Source organism: Choloepus didactylus, chromosome 2, assembly GCF_015220235.1.
Source record: "Choloepus didactylus isolate mChoDid1 chromosome 2, mChoDid1.pri, whole genome shotgun sequence".
Classification (NCBI taxonomy): Eukaryota; Metazoa; Chordata; class Mammalia; order Pilosa; family Megalonychidae; genus Choloepus; species Choloepus didactylus.
This window is the reverse complement of record NC_051308.1, coordinates 200,730,732-200,753,537: the sequence shown is the minus strand read 5'-3', so window position 1 is coordinate 200,753,537 and position 22,806 is coordinate 200,730,732. Positions and strand designations below refer to the sequence as shown.

At 36.7% G+C, this 22,806-nt stretch overlaps 1 protein-coding gene across 1 annotated transcript in view; it reads left to right on the top strand.

Annotated features, from left to right (window-relative positions):
• Window positions 1-22,806, top strand: part of CMPK1 (cytidine/uridine monophosphate kinase 1) — a 68,426-nt gene that overhangs the window by 40,649 nt on the left and 4,971 nt on the right. Inside the window, exon 2 of the mRNA XM_037827284.1 lies at window positions 18,866-19,012. Within this exon, the coding sequence (XP_037683212.1) occupies window positions 18,866-19,012 (147 nt within the window). The remainder of the gene's footprint in view (window positions 1-18,865; window positions 19,013-22,806) is intronic.

The window sequence follows — 22,806 nt, the reverse complement described above, 5'->3', positions numbered from 1 at the left end:
TGAGTTGGCTGCTCTTCACCTTTTTGACAAAGTTTTTGAGGTACAGAAGCTTTTGATTTTGAGGTATTCCCGTGTATCTATTTTTTCTATTATTGCTTGTGCTTCCGGTGTAAGGTCTAAGAAGCTACCTTCTAATACTAGGTCTTGAAGATGTTTTCTTACATTGTCTTCTGGGATCTTTGTGGTAGTGTCTCTTATATTGAGGTCTTTGATCCACTTTGAGTTAATTTTTGTATAGGGTGTTAGGTAGGGTTCCTCTTTCATTGCTTTGGATGTGAATATCTAGTTCTCCCAGCCCTATCTGTTGAGGAGACTATTCTGTTCCAGGTCAGTGGCTTTGAGAACCTTATCAAAAACCAGTCGAACTTAGATCTGGGAGTCTGTTTCGGAACTCTCGATTCAATTCCATTGATCAATGTATCTGTCTTTGTGCCAATACCATGCTGTTTTGACTACTGTGGCTTTATACTAGGCTTCAAAGTCAGAAAGTGTAAGTCCTCCCACTTTATTTTTCTTCTTTTGAATATTTTTTGGCAATTTGAGGCCTCTTTCCCTTCCAAATAAATTTGATAACTAGCTTTTCCAAGTCAGCAAAGTAGGTTATTGGAATTTTGATTGGAGTTGCAGTATCTGTAGATCAGTTTGGATAGAATTAACATCTTAATGATGTTTAGCCTTCCTATCCATGAATATGGAATGTATTTCCATCCCTTTTGGTCCCCTTTAATTTCTTTTAGTAACATTTTATAATTTTCTGTGTAGAGGTCTTTTACATACTTGTTTAAGTTTATTCCTAGTTATTGATTTTTTGTTGCTATTGTGAATGTAATTTTTTTCTTGAATGTCTCTTCAGTTAGGTCATTTCTAGTGTATAGGAACGTTACTGACTTTTGTGCATTAATCTTGTATCCTTCCACTTTGTTGAATTTGTTTATTAGCTCAAGTAGCCATATTGTTCATTTCTCAGTTTCAAATATATGATCATATGTGCACATAATGACAGTTTTACTTCTTCCTTTCCAATTTGGATGCCTTTTATTTCTTTGTCTTGCCAGATTGGTCTGCCTAGAACTTCTTGCACAATGTTGAATTATAGTGGTGACAGCGAGTATTATCTTGTCTTGTTTACTATCTTAGGGGGAAGGCTTTCAGTCGCTGCATTGGGTACAATGCTTGCTGTGGGTTTTTTGTACATACCCTTTATCATACTGAGGAAGTTTCCTTCCATTCCTACATTTTGGAGTGTTTTTATCAAAAAAATGATGCTTAATTTTGTCGAATGCTTTTTCAGCATTTACCGAGATGATCATTTGATTTTTCCCTCTCGATTTAGTTAATGTTTTGTATTACATTGATTGATTTCTTATGTTGAACCACCCTTGCATGCCTGGGAGGATCCCCACTTGGTTGTGGTGTATGATTTCTTTAATGTGTCTTTGGATTCGATTTGCAAGTATTTTGTTGAGAATTTTTGCATCTACATTCACTAGGGAGATTGACCTGTAGTTTTCCTTTCTTGTACATCTTTATCTGGTTTGGTATTAGAGTGATGTTAGCTGCATAAAATGAGCTTCTTCAATTTTTTGGTAAAATTTCCCTGTGAAGCCATCTGTCCCTGGGCTTCTATTTGTTGGAAGCTTTTTGATGACTTGATTGGATCTCTTTACTTGTCATTGGTTTGTTGAGGTCTTCTGTTTCTTTTCAGGTCATTTTAGGCTGTTTATGTGTTTCCAGGAAATTATTCATTTCCTGTAAATTGTCTATAGTTTGTTGATGTAGAGTTGTTTATAGTATCCTCTTATGATTTTTAAAATTTCTTCAGGATCCACAGTAATGTCCCCCCTCTCATTAATGATTTTGTTTATTTGGGTCTTCTTTTTTATTGTCAGTCTAGCTAAGGGTTTGTCAATCTTGTTGATCTTCTCAAAGAACCAGCTTTTGGTTTTGTTTATTCTCTCTCCCTCTCTCTCCCTCTCCCTCCCTCCCCCTCCCTCCTTCCCTTCCTCTGTCTTTCTCTCCCTCTCCCTCTCTCTCCCTCCCTCTCTCTCTCTCTCTTTGTTCTCCATATCATTTGTTTCTGCTTTAATCTTTGTTATTTCTTTTCTTGCTTTCGGGTTAGTTTGCTGATCCTTACCTTCTTCCGTTGTTCTGTTAGTTCTTTGATTTTAGCTCTTTTTTGCTTTTTAATGTATGCATTTAGAGTACAGATTTCCCCCTCAGCACCACCTTTGCTGCATCCCATAGGTTTTGATATGTTGTATTCTTGTTTTCATTTGTCTCTAGATACTTAGCAATTTCTCTTGCAATTTCTTCTTTGACCCACTGATTGTTTAGGAGTCTTGTTGTTTAACCTCCACAAATTTGTTGAATGTTCTGGTTCTTTGATGGTTATTCACTTCTAGTTGTATTCCATTGTGGTCAGAGAATGTTCTTTGACTAATTTCAATCTTTTAAAATTTGTTTAGGCTTGTTTTATGCCCCAGGATATGATCTATCAGGATAATGTTCCTTGAGTACTAAAGAAGAATGTATATCCTGGTAGTTTGAGATGTAATACTCTGTGTATGTCTAATTCATTTATCACATTGTTCAGGTTGTCAGTTTCATTATTGATCCTCTGGTTGTTCTATCTATAGAAGAGAGTGGTGTATTGAAGTATCCCACGATTATTGTAGAAATGTCTATTGCTTCCTTCAGTTTTGTCAATGTTTGTCTAATGTACTTTGGAGCAGCTTGATTGGGTATAGAAACATTTATGATTGTTATTTCTTCTTGGTGAATTGTTCCTTTTATTAGTATATGGTGTCCTCCTTTGTCTCTTTTGACATCTTTGCACTTAAAATATATTTTATCTGATATTAGTATTGCTACCCCAGCTTGCTTGCTTTCTTTTTTTTTAAATTTGTTAAAAATAATCATTTAATTCTAAATTTACTCCCAGTTCAACTAGTTGGATCTTTTTTTAAATTCAGTTTAATTGAGATATAGTCACATATCATACAGTAATCTGTGGTGTCCAAATCACTGTCTCCCCTTGTAAGCTACACTGTCATACAATCATTTTCAAGAGTCAAGGCCACTGGGTTGGGGTTTGATACTTTCAGGTATTTACTTCTAGCTATTCCAATACATTAAAACCTAAAAAGGGTTATCTATATAGTGTGTAAGAATGTCCGCCAGAGTGACCTCTTGACGCCATTGAAACTTTATTTTGTTTCATTTCGCTTCCCCCTTTTGGTCAAGAAGGTGTTCTCAATCCCACAATGTCAGGTCCAGATTCATCCTCGGGAGTCATTTCCTGTGTTGTCAGGGAGATTTACACCCCTGAGAGTCAGGTCCCACATGGGGGGAAGGCAGTGAGTTCACCTGCCGAGTTGGGTTAACCCCTGCTTTCTTTTGGCTGTAGCTTCCGTGGAATATTTTTTTCCATCCTTTCAGTTTAAATCTCTTTGTGCCACTGGGTCTAAGATGAGTCTCTTGTAAACAGCATATCCATGGACCATACTTTTTAATCCATTCTTCCAATCTATGTCTTTTAACTGGGGAGTTTAATCCATTCTCATTCAATTTTATTACTGTGAAAGCAGTTCTTGAGTCTGCCATCTTAACCTTTTTTGTTGTTGTTGTCAGATCTATTTTTCCCCTCTCTCTCTTTTATTTCTTTTAAGTTATCCTTACTTAGACTCCTCAGTTCTGTGCTATTCTCCAGACCTCTCCCTCCTTTCTTTTTTCTCAGCTGGTAGAGGTCCCTTTAGTGTTTCTTGCAGGGCAGGTCTCTTGTTAAATTCTCTCAGCATTGGTTTGTCTGTGAAAATTTTAAGCTCTCTCTCAAATTTGAAGGAGAGCTTTGCTGGATAAAGAATTCTTGGCTGACAGTTTCCTGTTTTAGAATTTTAAATACATTATAACTCTGCCTTCTGGTCTCAGTGGTACCTCTGAGTAGTCAGTACTTAGTCTTATCTTGTTTCCCTTGTATGTGGTGAATTGATTCTCTTCCCGCTTTCAAAACTTTATCCTTCTCTTCAGCATTGGACAATCTGATCAGAATATCTCTCGGATTGGGTTTATTTGGATTTATTCTATTTGGAGTTTGTTGGGTATTTTGATTTGCATATTTATGTTGTTTAGAAAGGTTGGGAAGTTTTCCCCAACAATGTCTTTCAATACTCTTCCTAGCCCTTTTCTCTTCTCCTTCTGGAACACCAATGGTTCTTACATTTGTGCACTTCATGTTGTCCATCATTTCTGTGAGATCCATTAGGAATTTTTCGATTTTTTTCACCATTTGTTCTTTTGTGTGCTCGAATGCCATTGCTGTCCTCTAGTTCACTTGTTGTGCCCTCTTCCTCTTCAAATCTGCTGTTGTGTGTCTGTAGTATATTTTAAATTTGATCTACAGTATCTTTTATTTCCATAAGACCTGCAATTTTTAAAATTTACTCTTTCAAATTATTCTTTATGCTCTTCTAGGGTCTTCTTGGTGTCCTTTATGTCCTTAGCCATCTCACTGAAGCTGTTTTTTAGATATGTCTATACTTTTTTGATTAATTGCTCCAAGTTCTGTGTCTCCTCCACCTTTTTAATTTGGTTGTTTGAGTTGTCCATATCTTCTGGTTTCTTCATATGCTTTGTGATTTTCTGTTGCTGTTGGCCTCATGGCATTTGCTTATCTTGATAAGGTTGTTTTAGGATATGCAAGATTATTTGAACATTTATCTACAGTTTTGCAGAACTACAGTTTGGTAGGTCCAGACTGGGTGGCGATCCAATCAGTGCCCCAATTTTCTGTGTGCACTGGGGACTGCCAGCCCTGTGGGAGGAGAGTGGGTCCTGAGCAGTTTAGCATGGAGTCCTCTCCATGGCACAGTGGTCCCAGAAATTCCCATGGCTGTGAGTGGACCACTCTGGAGCTGCGGGGCTGTGTGTCTCACTTTCCAGCTCAAATGCACCACAGTCCTTGTCTGCTGTGTGCCTGCGAGCCCTGGGGTTAGGGAGGGTCACCTTGCATTTCTGTGTGACACCTTTTCCTCTCGGCTGTGCATACTGCATGCTTCTCTGGAAGCAAGGGGGTTTGCAGTCACAAGTCTGCTGAATCCCAAGTTCCTTCACAGGAACTCTCAGCTTCGGGGTTATGAAGGGTTATCTCCCCAGCCAACTGCTGAGATGGGCTCATGGGGCATGGAAAGCTGCTCCCTTCTCCACTCGTGTGCCAGCTCCAACCACCAGTCCTTGGCATGGGAGCTCTAGGCCATGGGGCTGCGAAGGGTTATCACCCCAGCCAACTGCTGAGGAGGGTGCACGGGGCATGGATGGCTGCTCCCTTCTGCGCTTGCAGCCAGCTCCAATTGCCGGTCCCCAGCGGTGCTGCAAGCTGAACACTCACTTGCCTTAAACGCCGTCTCTCTGCCTCTACGGCTACATCCTTACTAAGTGGTGTAGAAGTTGCTGCCCAGTAAGTGGCATCTTCGAACTCCTATTCTGGAGTGCTCTCTGTCCTTTATCTCTTGTTTTTCATGGAGGAGAATTTTACTCTGCCTCTCCTAATCTGCCATCTTGCTGGAAGCCTGAATTTCATTTTGATGTGCTTTTAGGATTTGATACTGAAACATCTGAACCTTCAGTATTGCTTTGTGATATTTAGCTATTAAAGATGTGAGGGTAAGTATATACACTTGCTTTCTTTTTAGTTAAAGTTTTAACAAGTTTATATGTATACATGTACATTGTAAAAACTTCAAACATTTAGAAAATACGTAAAGTAAAAGTGAAAGGTCTCCTTAACCAACTTCATCCTACTCCCCTTATGCAATCAGTTATCAATTTTTTTGCTTGCTTTTCTGGTTCATTTTCAGTGTGTTTATGCATACATGTGATGCATGCACGCACACACACATATGCTACTTATTGTTCTGTGATTTGCTTTTTTTGTTTAACAGTACATCCCAGAGAGCTTTTCATATTTTGATGAACCTTTAGATTTTTTTTGTTTACAAATGATGTTGCAGTGAACATTCATGTACCCGTGTTTTGTGCACATTTACAACTATTTCAGTAGTACAACTCCCAGAAATGAAATTACTGAGTCAAAGGGTATGCAAAAAACAGATTGCCAGGTTTCTCTCTAAAATACTGCATCAATTTCTATTCCCACAAAGTATGAGGATATTGGTTTCCCCCATATCCTTGCCATGGCCAGATATTACAGTCTTTCATTTTAACCAATCTGATGGGTGGAAAATCTAATCATATTGTTTTAATTTGCATTTTCATGATTACTAGTGAGGTTGAGCATCTGTTTGATTTTTTTTTTTTTCTTTTCTGTAAATTGTTCTTACCCTTTGGGCCATTTTTTTTTATTGTTTACTTTAATAGTAGGATCTCTTTGTATATGATCTGTATTCACCTATCACCTTTGTATGCTGAAAATATTTTCTTTCAGGCTGTTGCAATCCTATATTTTCTATTATGATTATAATATTTTTGTTTTTTTGTGTGTGTTTTTTAAAGATCTTTAATCCACCTGGAGATCTAATTTTATTTTTTTCTACATGGGTAGCCAGTTGCACAAGTATCTTCATCTTTTTTCCACTACGTTTTAGGTGCTAATGTTATTACTTCCTGAATTCCCATTATAAGTGAGCCTGTTTTGTGGATTGTATTATGTTCCACTGTTGTATTTGTCTATTTTTTTTACCAATATCATACTGTTTTAATTAATGAAGCTTTATAATATTTTATGCCACCTGGTAGGACAAGTCCCTATTTGTAATTATTAATATTCTTTTCGCTATTTACAGTATTGAATTTTTATGATACTGGTTTTGTTTAGTTTTATGGCAGGGTTTTGTTTTGTTTTGTTTTGTTTTAGCGTTTTCATACAATTTTAGTTTTAGATCTATGTTTTCATTGCTGTTTTTTGAAAAGAATCTTTAAAAATGTCTATTTAATCCTTTCTAGAATGTTGGGAGGCTTTTGATCTTGTTTATTTATAAGTAGAGAAATTAGATAAATTCTTGTTTGTTTCTTGTTTTAGTTACTGAGGCTGCTCAAGTAAATACTGTGAAATGGTTGGCTTAAACAGTGCGAATGTATTGGCTTGATTTTGAGGCTAAAAGAATGTCCATATCAAGGTGTCATCAAGGCAGTGTTTCTTCCTGAAGACTGCTGTTCTGGGGCTGGCAGCCTGCAATCCTTGGTCCATAGTTTGTCACATGGCAAGGCATATGGTGGCATTTCCTGGTCTCCTCCTTCTCTTCCAGGTTCTGTTGATTTCAGCTTCTGGCTGCTTTCTCTGTGTCTTTCTCTCCATGTCTGTATGACTTTTATTCTCTTATAAAGGACTCTGGTAATAGGATTACTTCCCATTCTGATTGAGGTGGGCCCCATCTTAACTGAAGTAACCACATCGAAAGGTCCTATTTAAAATGGGATTACACCCACAGGAACAAATTAAACTTAAGAACATGTTTTTCTGAGGTGCATACAGTTTCAAACCACCACACTTCTCATAAAAGTTTTATTATGCTCACTATAAAGGTTGTAAAACTTCAGTTCAATCACCAGCTACAGTACGATTCAATTCAATTTTGACTAATTATCTGGAGTTAGGCCAGACACTACAGGTTACAAATTTGGCTACAAATTTCGGGGCTTTGCACACTCCCTTGTGTTCAGTCATTGCCTAGAACAATTCACAAAACTCATTGAAAGCACTATACTTAACGATTATAGTTTTTTTTTATCCTTATACTTTAAGAAGAAGCCAAAAGAAGAAACCAAAAGAAGTGGCACTATGCATAGGGCACAGTCTGGGAGGGTTTCAAAGGCAAGCTTTCACATCCTGTCTTCCTTTTCTCATGGAGTCAGGATGTGTCACCCATGGTACAGCAATGTATCTTCTCAGTTGTGACAGCTCACCTAAGCATCAAGTGTCCTGAGTTTGTTTTGTGTTCCATTATGTAGGCATGATTGATGGAATCAGTGCCCACCTGATTGAACTCAGTCTCCAGCCTCCCTCTTCTTCCAGAGGTCAGGGAAGTCGGGCTGACATGACAGTGGTCTCAGAACCCTGCACCCTAACCACAGGGTTGCTCTTTCTGATGTGGCCAGCCCCTACTCTAAGACTATTGGTGCAAATGGCCCCACTCTGTGATCTCTTCTGCTTGTGAACTATCAGGCATAGTCCTGGGCTCAGTATAAATAGAAGGAACTGGGGGACCAGCAAAGTTTTTATTTTGGTACACTCACATATATTTGTGATACCAACTTTTGGAGCCTCTATGTTGGAGTGTATTTGCCTAGTGGGTTGAGTTTTCGTGTATTATACTTTACTTGCTCTATAGTTATTCTTTGCCTTTGCTGCTTTCTTATGTAACATTTTGTTTCATGTTGATCCAGTTTGGTAGTTTTGTTCCTTTATTGGTGTATAATTTGTAGTTTAGTCTTTGATTCTTTAGGACTTTGCTCTAGGAATAACCTGTAAGTTTGTCTCACTTCTCTCTCACCTATTTGAGTACTCTCATAGTGGGTCTTGAATCTAGAAGTGTAGTCCAGGTTCTAGGAGTATGTTTTTCACTAGATACTTCTAGTAACAACTATTGATGTTTTACTGTTGTTGAATACTGGTAGTATAGATATTTCTGTTTTACAAATGAAGAAACTGAGACCTAGAAAGGTTAAGTAAATTATGCAGTGTCACAGGTGGTTTGTGACAGAGTTTAGTTGTAAAACCTTATCTACTAACTCCAGTTCAGTGTTGTGAGTGTGACTTCATACAAGATTCTTAAGTTCACATGATCCTTGTTGAATGCTTTGTATTTCTCTAAATACGTTTCCCTCTTGGTTTGATAATTTTGCGAGTGCTCAAATGTTAGGTTTGCATATACTATTCAGAGTTTTATGTCCTTTGCACATTTTTCTCAAGAGTTGATTTTTAAATCCAAATAAATTCTAGTTCTTAAAGAGAACTGGAGCTATTAAAATGTGATTATTTTGTGATGAGTATCTTTACAAGTTGCATTCTCAAGTTGTATCTCTGACTGACTTACTTTTTCCCTGGGTAAATGATACTCTCATTCTAATGTTACTTTTTTAAAATGAGAAACAAGTAAATTGGGCCTGCTTAGTGTTTAAGAAACATCTCTTTTTTAAAAGAAGAAATAGCAGAGGCTAGGGCTTCTTTGAGTCAGATATTTATAAAAATTTACACTAACCATTGCTATCTGTCCTCCTGATGTCCTCACAAGAATTGAGTGAACTGAATTCTAGGCTCTTTGGCCAGCTGCAACAATATTTGAGTTGTAGTTATATATATGAGAGACTTCTTAAGGTAAACAAGTATATTGCTTCTCTCCAGAAATAAGATGGGTAGTTTGTAGGCTCTGCAGTGACTGTAAGAATTGACATTGAATTAGCAAGACAAAATGAATGTTTTCCTAAGAGTATCAAGACCTCCGTGCCTATCCATTAATGTTGGAAGTTTTTAAATTATTGCCTACAGGCAACTAGAATCCTTGGCGGTTTCTGGACCTGGTCTTCATTTCTGACCATTTTCCATCCACTTCTTATTTAGGGAATGTAGATTGTTCAGAATGGTTTGGGTGAATTAAAATAAATAAAAATACTGGAAATGACCAACTAGAGAATGAAACTGGAGTGTGAATTCTAATTCACAGTTGCTAAGGGGGCCTTTTGGTATGTATATCAGATGTCATAATCCTCAATTATCCGAGAAGCCTTCTGCAAAATGTTGGAAACATATCCAGGCCTTACACAGATGAAGAAACAATTTGTTTGTGGCTTTTCACTCAAACAGATTGTTATTTATTGTTCTGTCTTCTTGACTCGGAAAAATCAACTTCTTTCTGAAGCAGACAGTGCTAGTAAAGATGTTGAATTACTTAGGAAAATTTATGCAAATATGAAGATTGCTTTTATGAGTAGTAGTAGAGCTCTAGTCACTTTATATTTGTAAATCACTATTGCATCCTTTTTTTTAAAATCTTCATTTTATTGAGATATATTCACATACCACGCAGTCATACAGAACAAATCGTACATTCAATTGTTCACAGTACCATTACATAGTTGTACATTCATCACCTAAATCAATCCCTGACACCTTCATTAGTACACACCCAAAAATAACAAGAATAATAATTAAAGTGAAAAAGAGCAATTGAAGTAAAAAAGAACACTGGGTACCTTTGTCTGTTTGTTTCCTTCCCCTATTTTTCTACTCATCCATCCATAAACTAGACAAAGTGGAGTGTGGTTCTTATGGCTTTCGCAGTCCCATTGTCACCCCTCATAAGCTACATTTTTATATAAGTGTCTTCGAGATTCATGGGTTCTGGGTTGTAGTTTGATAGTTTCAGGTATCCACCACCAGCTACCCCAATTCTTTAGAACCTAAAAAGGGTTGCCTAAATTGTGCTTAAGAGTGCCCACCAGAGTGACCTCTTGGCTCCTTTTGGAATCTCTCTGCCACTCAAGCTTATTTCATTTCCTTTCACATCCCCCCTTTGGTCAAGAAGATGTTCTCCGTCCCACGATGCCAGGTCTACATTCCTCCCCGGGAGTCATATTCCACGTTGCCAGGGAGATTCACTCCCCTGGGTGTCTGATCCCACGTAGGGGGGGAGGGGCAGTGATTTCACCTTTCAAGTTGGCTTAGCTAGAGAGACAGGGCCACATCTGAGCAACAAAGAGGCATTCGGGAGGAGGCTCTTAGGCACAATTATAGGGAGGCCTAGCCTCTCCTTTGCAGCAACCGTCTTCCCAAGGGTAAATCCTATGGTAGAGGGCTCAACCCCTCAAACCGCCAGTCCCCTATGTCTGTGGTCATGTTAGCAACCATCAAGGTGGGGCAGGCCAACTATTGCATCCTTAAGGGATATAACCTGCTTACCTTCCCTGAATCAGCACATGGCCTGGCACTTTGTAGACCTTCAGTAAATATTTATGGATTTAAAATAAGAACGTTCCAAGGATTGCCTGAATTAAGGTGTTTTTGCATGAGGAGCAAAACACTGAGGAAAATTAAATGTTGCTGTAATTGTCTGCATTTGAATGGATTATATCCCTCTTCTCCTTTGCAGCATGTAAGCTTTTAAAATATCACTCTTTAATTAGAGAAAGAAGTATGCTTCACATTATTTTTGAATCTGTGTGCTAAAGCTTCTTGCTTAAGAAAAGATTAAGGTTGGTTAATGACTTCCATAGTTTATAGTTAATATGTAGATTCGCAATTAAGTGTGCATGGTCAAATGCAGTGCACACATTTAGAAATACAATGAGGGCAGACTAAAAATGAGATTGGAAATCCTCTAGCAATTGAAGTCAGATGTTAAACTGAGTTATTCTCCCACTTGATATAGTCTTTTTCTTAATGGTAACCTTTCTTAAATTATTATTTTAGGAAAAAAACTTTTTTCCAACTATTTGTGGTAGAACTGTAAGGAACCCTAAAAAGTTGGCCAGTTTTAAGTATCTGAGCACTGTGTAGCAGTTGTACTTAGAGTCAAAGAAAAGTAAGTTTCCCAGGACAGGCAGGTGTCATTCTTGGAAAATACTTATCAGACATCTCATTTAGATTAATTGAAATGACTTTGAAACAAATGTTAGCCTTACATAAGGTGTGTGCTGGGATGCTATAGCTCTAATGTTATTTTTTGTAACAGGTAACAAACAGTATTTTTTTTGCAACTTTGGAGAGTCTAAATGGCTCAGCATAGTCCTTGAAGCATTTCCTGGTTTGCTGAAGGTGGATTGTTGACAGAACGTAACTAGTATTTAGATTTTAAGGTTCAATAATCTTACAGGGAATGCAAAGTAAATTTGGTGTTAAATGTTTCTTACGTAGGCTAGGTAATGGACACCCAATAGTTTAAACTCAGTTAATTTTAAAATACTTTTATCTAATAGCTCTGTTTGCTCTATATAATGGAAGACGCAGTAGCACTTACTACTTGCCACAGAAACAGGAAGTAATGCCTTGGATCAAGATTTCACCTTGTCTCCAGTGATGCCATTTATGCAACATTTGTAGCTTGAACATTATTTTTTTGAAATTTAATTTTATTGAGATTTTTCACATACCATACAATTATCCAAAGATCCAGAGTGCACAATCAGTTGCCCACAGTACCATCATACAGCTGTGCTTCCATCACCACAATTATTTTTTTCAATTTTTAGAACATTTTCATTATGCCAGAAAAGAAATAAGTACACAAAAAGAAAACTCGAATTCTCCCATACCCCTAGCCACCCCCCTCCATTTTTGACTCATAGTATTGGTATAGTACATTTGTTACTATTGATGAAAGAATGTTAAAATACTACTAACTTATAGTACATACTTTGCAATAGGTATATTTTTTCCTATGTACCTCTCTATTATTAACTTCTAGTTACAGAGTCATACATTTGTTCTAGTTCATGAAAGAGATTTTTAATATTTGTACAGTTAATCATGGAGATTGTCCACCACAAAATTCACTGTTTTATACATTCCCATCTTTTAACCTCCAACTTTCCTTCTGGTGACTCTAAGCTTCCCCTTTCCACCCATTCACATACCGTTCACACTGTTAGTTATTCTCACAATAATGTGCTGCCGTCCTCTGTCCATTTCCATACACTAAAATTCAACCTAGTTGAACATTCTGTTCATAATATGCAACTGTTCCCAATTCTTTAGCCTTGTTCTGTATCCTGGTAACTTATATTTCATGTCTTATGAGTTTACATATTATAATTGGTTCATGTCAGTGAGACCATCCAGTATTTGTCCTTATGTGTCTGACTTATTTCACTCAATGTAGTGCCTTCAAGGTTTCTTCATCAATCCATTTTTGTTTTTTTAAAGACAGTTTTGTTCACACACCATACATTCCGTCCTAAGTAAACAAAAAGGGAATGATGGTTCCCTGTACAGTCATATATTTATGTATTCACCACCATCACCACTATCTATGTAAAGACATCTCCATTTCTTCCACAAAGGAGGAGGAAGGGTCAAAGAAGACAGAGAGACAAAATAAAAAGAAAGAAAGAAAAACAAAACAAAACAAAACAAAACTATGAGAGCTAAAAAAGCCACAAAAGGAAAGACAGAGTTAACTTAAAGTAGAATAAGAGTCAGGCAGTATCACCAATGCCAAGAGTCCTATACCCTTCCCTTATATCCCCCTCTTAAAGACATATAGCTTTGGTATATTGCCTTTGTTACATTAAAGGACGCATAATACAATGTTTCTGTTAAGTGTAGTCTTAATGATTGTATTTTTTTCCCCAATACTACCCTATTTTCTGACACCTTGCAATGTTGATATTTGTTCTCCCTCATGTAAAAACATATTTGTACATTTTATCACAATTGTTGAGCACTCTAGGTTTCACTGAGTTATACAGTCCCAGTCTTTATCTTTCCTCTTTCCTTCTGGTGTCCCACATGCTCCTAACCTTCCTCTTTCAACCATACTCACAGTCATCTTTGTTCAGTGTACTTATATTGCTGTACTACCATCACCCAAAATTGTGTTCCAAACCTCTGACTCCTGTGTTTTCATGTCTGTAATTCTCCCTTTAGTATTTCCTGTAGCGCAGGTATCTTGTTCACAAACTCTCTCGTTGTCTGTTTGTCAAAGAATATTTTAAACTCTCCCTCATATTTGAAGGATGGTTTTGCTGGATATAGGATTCTTGATTGGTGGTTTTTTTCTTTCAGTATCTTAAATATATCACACCACTTCCTTCTTGCCTCCATGGTTTCTACTGAGAAATCCACACATAGTCATATCAAGCTTTCTTTGTATGTGATGGATCTGTTTTCTCTTGCTGCTTTCAGGATCCTCTCTTTGTCTTTGACATTTGAGAATGTGATTATTAAGTGTCTTGGCATAGGTCTATTCATATCTATTCTGTTTGGGGTACGCTGTGCTTCTTGGATCTGTGATTTTATGTCTTTCATAAGAGATGGGAAATTTTCATTGATTATTTCCTCTATTATTGCTTCTGCCCTTTTCCCTTCTCTTTTCCTTGTGGGACACCCATGACACATATATTCATGTGCTTCATGTTGTCATTCAGTTCCCTGAAACATTGTTCTTACTTTTCCATTCTTTTCCCTATCTGTTCTTTTGTGTGTAGGATTTCAGGTGTCTTGTTCTCCAGTTCCTGAGTGTTTTCTTCTGCCTCTTGAGATCTGCTGTTGTATGTCTCCATTGTATTTTTCATGTCTTGTGTTGTGCCTTTCATTTCCGTAGATTCTGCCAGTTGTTTTTGCAAACTTTTGATTTCTACCTTATGTTCGCTTAGTGTTTTCTTTATAGCCTTCATCTCTTTTATCTTCCCTGAACTCGTTAATTTGTTTTTTATTTGATTTAGCCTATTTCTTTGAAAATGTTTAATAGATTATTTCATTAAAGTGAAACAGTATCTCAACTATGTCTTGATTGAGGTGTAAGTTTGTTCCTTTGGGCCATGTCTTTAGTTTTTTTAGTATAGATTATAGTTTTCTGTTGTCTAGGCATCTGGTTTCCTTGGTTACCCCAATGAAATTTTCCCAGACCAGAACAGATTCAGGTCTCAGAATGCGGTTATATTCAGGGAGGAATGACAGACTTTCCTGTGAGGTCTCCAGTCACTGTGCTTTTCCTAACCTGCCCAGCAGGTGGCACCTGTCAGCCTGTCAGACTGGTGTAGGAGATGTGGCCCCTTCAGTTTCTGTTTTGGCTGTTTTCCCCCAGGCTCTGGGGTCTGGTTCTGAAGGGAAAGCTGGGCCCCACCTCCTTACTCTTAGGGAAGATACACACCCCCTAGGGAGTTATCATCTGCATTTGAATTGTCTCTCTGACTTTGTTATCTCAACCCCTTTCGGGGTCAGAGTGCCATGAACTGAAAATGGCTGCGTCTCTCCTCTGAGCCCCTCAGGTTGAGAGAGAGGAAAAGGGACAGAAAGCCCCCTTTCAGAGACAGTGCATGGCCCCCCAGTTTCACTCATTGGCCAGAGGTAACACCTGGTCTTCTGGGCTCTCCCTTCTGGGACAAATGAGTCTTTTGGTTCTTTAAGGTCAGTCATCACTAAAAGCCTCTGTCTGCTTGTTGGGAGTTTGTAGCTTGTATTCAGCAGTCCTGGTTTGTTAATTAAAACCCCAGTTGGAGCTCAGTTGAGCTATATTTGCTTGCTGGGAGAGTGCTGCCCTCTACCACAGTGAGGTTTTGCAGCTCAGTCTGCCATGGGGGGAGGGGGCTCCCAGCGCCGGTCTGCATTTTTTACTTATAGATATTAAGCTGTGATCTCAGGCATTCCTCCCAATCCAGGTTGGTGTACAATATATGGAAAGTCACAGTTGTCCCCCAGCAGTTATTCAAAATTATTTACTAGTTGTTCTGTTTGTTTATTAGTTTTTCCAGGTGAATAACTAAATTCCACTGCTCTCTATGCTGCCATCTTGCCCCCTCCCTGAACATTATTTTTTGATGTTATTGTTTTGGTTTTGCTTTTTATTAAAAAAATATTTTTTTGCTATTATTCATGTAGGAAGCTGAACAAACACTTCCCTAAATTTAGAAGGTGGGAAGGCAGTTGCTAATGAGTGAGAAAAGTTGGTCAAGATGATTTGAGATTTGACACTGTAAAATTGTCAACATGTTCCTATTTATAGTAAAATAGAGTGCCATTTTACACTTGTTAAGAACATGGTGCTTTTTTCCCCTTCTAAATCTTAGTGTATGATACATAAAGGTTATTGAGTTGTGTTTCAACTTCTTAACTAAGGAAATGAAAGTAAAAATTTGAGACATATGAATGAGTTGAGTTTATACATTTGTCACTAGAAAACTGCAATTTTTAGTTGAGTGGTAAGTAGCTTGTAATTATACTTTAGTTTGTAGTATTTATAACCTGCTGTGGTTTTGAATGTTGCTCTTATGACTGCAGTTTTTGATCTACCAGGTTTTAATTTGTTCAGACTTGCATAGAATGTGAAAATGTTTTGGTTAAGGCTGGAAATTTTCCGTTTTCACTTTCTCGAAATTAGCATCGGTGATTACTTAATGACTGCAGAATGCTTTGAAAACATTAAATGCTCTTTAAAGTCTAGTTATTTATTAAAATACCACAATAACTAGCATGTAAAGAATAGTTCTTTGTTGTTGTTCAGACTCTGTATTGAAAGGAAAGCTTCAAGAAAATCCTTAAGAAAAATATAGGTTAGAAATGTAACTGGTCAGTGGACAATTTTGAAAAATGGAATGTGGATGATAAATAGACATATGTATAGGTTTGACATGGTCATGTTTATTTAAATTTCCTGTTTCCTTGAACTTTGCAGGTAAGGTATTTTCTCTTTCTGACGAACAGTAATTTAAAAAAATATCAATTGCATACCTCTACAATTCACAGCTAGTTTCTCTTTAAAAAACAAAACAAAACTAGTGATATAATGCCAAAATCCAGTTTAATGCCATGTAAAGTGTGCAAATTTGAGCTTTCCAATGTCAGGAAACAAACCACATATGCACTAATTTTTAAATTACTAGCTAGGCTTCTAAATGTATATGTTGTTCATACAGCGAAGCATCATAGAGCAGTCTGTATTGTTGGTGTTTCATTGTGATCATTTGCCATTGTTTAGTACTGTTTGTCTCAGCATTTATTCAATATTATCATAAGCTATAATCACTAGGCTAGAGTGTCAGGAAAACAGACTGCCAAGCAGGAGCCAAAAGAAACAGTGGGAAATGAGGCTGAATTTTGTGCGCAGTAGTTGCAAAATACGTTTTAAAAATTGTACGTAGTAAATGGGAAAGTAGGTCACACTCCATTTTTATAGTCCTTTCTGCACTCAACTTTCAAAAGTTTGCTTATGTTTGGTGATCAAAGTGGGTGTTTATAAATGGCGTGGGAATCATTCTAAAATAATTAATTTTAAAAATTTATTTATTTTCTGTAAATGTTGGAAGTTTTTTTTTAAAGCCTATTACTACGATTAAATATACTTTTGGTAATTTCTTCTAATGGCTGAGGCTATATAATACAACCAAGAGAGAGAAGACATGGATGATACTATAGTTTTTGTTTATTCTCATTAAACTTTATACCCAATTTTATTCAACAAATGGACTAGAGTTTTGTTTTCCTTTGCTGGTTACCTTACTGTTAGTTTACTGTTTAGTAAGCAAGACAAAACTTAACCAACAATTTGGAAGTAGAAAAGGTGTGAAGAATGTATGACTTTTACAGTCCAAAAATGGCAACCCAGCAAAGCCTGGATAGTTGAAAGAATTGGTTTTTGTAAAATGTGCATTTTAAATATTCTACCTTAAAGGGGTCAGGGACTGCCTCAAATCTTTATCTAAAAGATGAAATTTAAGTTATCAGATATGTATTGTGTATAAAATTATAGATGTAGGCTAATTGCAACTGTCTATGTATACAGGGAAAGTCTGTATAAATAAATAAATACACGTTAACAGGGAAAAATATGTTTTGTGCCTTCAGATGAAACCTATTTAGGACTTAGGATTGTTTTAACTAAGCATTGAATATAGTTCTGAGTGTCCTAATATTTGAGAGTAAAAACAATTTTTTTTATAAGAGTATATAGCTATTTTGGTTTAACAAAAGGGAATATGCAAGTTTGTGTGAAAAAAGACACTTTTCATTTTTCAGAATTATCTCTCAGATCAATATTGTTTTACACCCATGGGAAAGAGGCAGAACAATATCCGATCTGCATCTGATGTAACTTAGCATCTGATGTGACTTAACTCAACTTTTACCCTGTATCTTGACCTAATATATCATTTGTAAATCCTTAATGATAATGATAATGATCCTCTCACTCATAATAATGTTATGCTACTGACCTTTCATAAAATATTCATATCTGTTATCTCACTTAAGCTCCCTTAACTAGGTCTTTCTATCAAAACCATTAAAGTGAAAAAAAATAATATACAAATGCTATGGATATAATATATATATACAAATAACATAAATTATTTAAGATAGGTATCTTTGTAATAACAAGGAGGTAATTGATAGCTTTTAACCTCTACTATGTGTCATTTAGTCACCCCACAACCTTATAAAATTTATAGTGTATTGCATTATATTATTGCATTATGTATTATATTGTATTATTTTATTATATTGCATTGTATTAGGGATGAAGTGGACTTTTAGGCATGGTAAGGAGGATATGGTCTAGTTGAAAAGACAGTGATACCCTAAAATGCTTATTTGATAATGTTACCACTCCCAAGAGTGGTCAGGAAAGCTGATTTCATGGAGGAGGTAGAACTTGTGCTGCTTCCCAAGAAAGGCAAAAAAAAAAAAAAAAAAAAACACACCAGGAGAATGGGATTTGTGTAAAGGGTGATGAGTTCAAATTAGGCATGTTAAGCTTAAGGAGGGAGAAATTTTATAGCAGGTGAGTATAGTCAACAAATAAGATTTAGAATTTTTTTTGCCTTCAGTTGTAGTTAGATTTTTGTTAGACATTTCTTTGAACACTAATAACATTTAAAATTTGATTAAGTTTGTGAGGAAATATAGTGAGATGTTAAACATATATCCAATTCCTAATCTGCCTTGAATAGTTAGATAAATTTAGGGGTGATTTCATGGTGTATGAATATTATAGCTACTATACCCCATGTAGCTTAAGGATATTTATTAAGCAAACTGGGTTGCATGAAATCTCTCAAATTAGTTATTTAGTTAGTATACAAACAAAATTTGTTTATTGTAAGAAAATTAGAATATACAAATTAACACAAAGGGAAGAAAATCCATAGTCCTATCATTGGGTTGAATGTATTCTGATTTTTTCTTTCCTGTGTATTGTTTCAGAAATATGGCTACACACACCTTTCTGCAGGAGAACTTCTTCGTGATGAAAGGAAGAACCCAGATTCACAGTATGGTGAACTCATTGAAAAGTACATTAAAGAAGGAAAGATTGTGCCAGTTGAGATAACCATCAGTTTATTAAAGAGGGTAAGAAGTATGACTGCCAACCAATTCAAACTAGCAGGAAAAGAAATTACATTCACCTTTTATCTGAGTCATGGTATTCAGGGTATTGAATTTCTTGCTTGTGGAAGGTGGTCAAGTTTTGGGAGATCATAGTAGACTGGAAACTCTGTTTTCACTTGGGAAGAAGTGCTGCTATTATACAGTAGCAGAGATTTTCTATACCTTGGTTTTGGATTAGCTACATTTCAGCTTAATATCTATATATATGCACTTGCTTATTCCTTCCCAACATTCAATCATTCTCTCTTCTATTTCCTCTTATTTCTCTTTTCTGTTTTCTTGTAAATCTTCTTTGTTTCTTTCTCTCTCTCATTTTTTTAACCTATGAGCTTACCCATTGTTGATAGTCTCTCAGTCTTGAGAACTTCTTTTCTGGTGCTTGTGTCACCATCTTTAGCATGAATGCTAAGACTAATAGCTATCAAACTAAAATATGTCCCTTCTAAACAACACCTTGCATTGATTGATGAGTCTCCAGTATGGACTCCTAAGACTGTAGTCATTAACAGGTATTTTCACATATAAGAAAGTGTGAAGGAGAAATGCAAGAGTGGAAGCAGCAAGAGATAGCTGAAGCCTGATGGGAAAGAGATATATAAACATATGGATGGAACCAGGGCCACATGAGGATGAAGAGATGGCTTATTTACACACATTCTTACCACCTCTCTTCTCAGAGGTTGGTGAAACCTGCTTTTATTCTGGAGTGAATCTTCTCTCCCTGTTCTCTGGATCTAATCCTCTTCTTCTACTTAATAGCTAAATATTGGGAAAGAGTAGTCTGCATTCTTTTTACTTTTTCACTTTCTATTCACTCCTCAACACTTTGTAGTCAGGGTCTGTTTCCCTCACCACTGAAACTGTTCTTGTTGATGTTACCAGTGTTCTTCTCTATCAAATCTACAGAATACTTTTTCTTAAACGCAATTTTATTGAGATCTATTCACATACCATATAATCCATTCAAAGTATACAATCAGTGGCTCACAGTATCATCATGTAGTTATGCATTCATCACCACAATCAATTTTAGAACATTTTCATTACTCCAAAATAAAGAAAAACATAAAAATAAAAAAGAACACACAAAACATCCCATACCCCTTACCCCCCCATTATTTTTATTTTATAGTGTGTTTATTTTATTACTCATCTGCCCATACACTGGATAGAGTGTCAGTCACAAGGTTTTCACAATCATATGGTCCCATGATAAAAGCTATATAGTTATACAGTCATCATCAAGAATCAAGTCTACTGGATTACAGTTCAACAGATTCAGGTATTACCTTCTAGCTATTCTAATACACTAGACACTAAAAAGGAATATCTGTATAATGCATAAAGATATCTCCAGGATAACCTCTCGGCTCTATTTGAAATCGCTTAGCCACTGAAACTTTATTTTGTTTCATTTCTTTTCCCCTTTTTGGTCAAGAAGGTATTCTCAATCCCACAATGCCAAGGCCAGGCTCATCCCTGTGAGTCATGTCCCACGTAGGGGGCTGGGTGGTGAGTTTATTTGCAGAGTTGGCTGAGAAAGAGAGGTCACATCTGAGCAACAAAAGAGGTTCTCTGGGGGTGACTCTTAGGCATAATTATAAGTAGGCTTAGCTTCTCCTTTGCAGGGATAAGTTTCATAAGGGCAAGCCCCAACATCAAGGGCTTGATTTACTAAATTTGGGAATCCTTAATGCTTGTGAGGATATCAGGAATTCCCCAGGTGGGGAAGTTTAATATTCCACATTTTCCCCTAGTCCCTCGAGGAGACTTTGTAAATACTTTTCTTATTTTCTGCCCAAAGTATTCTGGGGTGTATCAGGGTATTACATTAACCTGTACAGAACAACAAGATCTCATTCCCTATTCTAGGTTCCATGTAATTACATTGTTTAAACTGACCATATAGGTTAAAATTAGATAGTGTGATACAGAAAATATAAATCTTATATCAAATGAATATCTCTTAAATAACAGTTAAAACTCAGGAATGGATGTGACTGCTGTAAGAGCTTGCAATCTAGGGACCTTTACAATAAGCCGTCTTGAACATTCTGTGTTTCTGCATTGTCAGTTGTCCAATCTCTGCCCACATTCTATCCCTTGATAACCTGTGCCCTCAAATTCAATTCTCAGCATTTGCTCATGATAGTTAGTTTATATTAGTAAGACATTACAGTATTCATCCTTTCATTTTTGGCTTATTTCACTCAACACAATGTCCTGATGGTTCATTCATCTTGTTGCATCCCTCATGTCATTCCTTCTTTGCAGCCATTCAATATTCCATTGTATGTGTACACCACAGTTTGCCCTTCTGTTCACCCTTCATTGTACCTGTAGACTACCTCCATCCATGCTGATTGTGATTACTGCTGCCATAAACACCAGTGTGCAAATGCCTAGTTGTGTCACTGCTTTCAGTTCTTCCAAATATATATCAAATAATGGGGTTGCAGGATCATATGGCAACCGTATACTTAGCCTCCTGTGGAACCACCACACTGCCCTCCAGTGGGGCTGTACCATTCAACTTCCCTACCAACAGTGAATAGGTATATTTTACTCTCCACATCTTCTCCAGCACTTGTGTCTTTCTTTTTATTTTTTAAACAATTTTATTCACACATCAAACAGTCCATCCTAAGTGAACAATCAGTAGCTCCTGGTATAATCATATAGTTACACATTCACCACCACAATCTATATGAGAACATTTCTAATTCTTCTGCAAAGGAAGAAGAAGAGGAGAAAAAAAATAAAAGAATAAATAAAAATAAATAAAAAGGAGAAACACCACCACTACCACCGAGAATCCTATAACTCTGCCTTCTACAGAATACTTTGTCATTTTTCTTGTAGCAATTAACCCTAATCATTCTCTTTTTGAAACTCATTCCTCTTTTGTTTTCTTGTAACACTGTTTCTCTCAGTTCTCTTCTTACTTCAGTGATTGCTCCAAGTCTCCTTTAGTAGCTCTTCTTCTTCTGCAAGTTTCTCTTAAACTCTCATTTATATATTTCTGCTGAATGGTTTTAACCATGCCCAAGGCTTTCACTATGATGCTAATGATGCCTAAATCTATAGCTCCAGCACAAATCTCTGTTCTGAACTCCAGACCTATATTTCTAACTGACTACTAGGTATCCATCTGCATGTCTAAGTGTCTCCAAATCAACATATCAGAGGCTATATATATCATCTAAAATGTGGTCTTCCTTTATTTCCTGTCCTGGTCAGTGATTCTACCATCTACTCAGTTACCCAACCCAGAATCTGGGAGCCATTCTGTGTTTTCCACCTCTTCCTCCTGTTCCCAATCCATTCAGTTAGCAGATTCTTCAATTATTCTTCTCTTAGCCCTCTTCTATCTAGTATATTTTCTCTATCACCACTATTACCTTAGGTCAGGTCCTCTTTTTTTCTTATCTAGACCATCATTAGGCCTACTAATTAGTAGTTCTGCCTTTAATCAGCCTTGTCCTCTTCTTGGTCATCCTTCATGGTACAGTTAGAATGATTTTTTTTCTAAAAAAACAATATGAACATGTCATTATCTGCTTAAAACTTTCCAGAATGAGCTAAATCTTTAGTGTCGTAAAAGGTTCTTTATCTTGTCCCTTTGCAGTCATCTCTCCCACCACTCTCTACATATATCCTCAGATCCAGCTGTGCCAGCTTACTTTGGATTCATCAGAGCTGTTATACTTTCTCTTTTCTGAGCATTTATCCATCCAGTTTCTGCTATTTGGAGT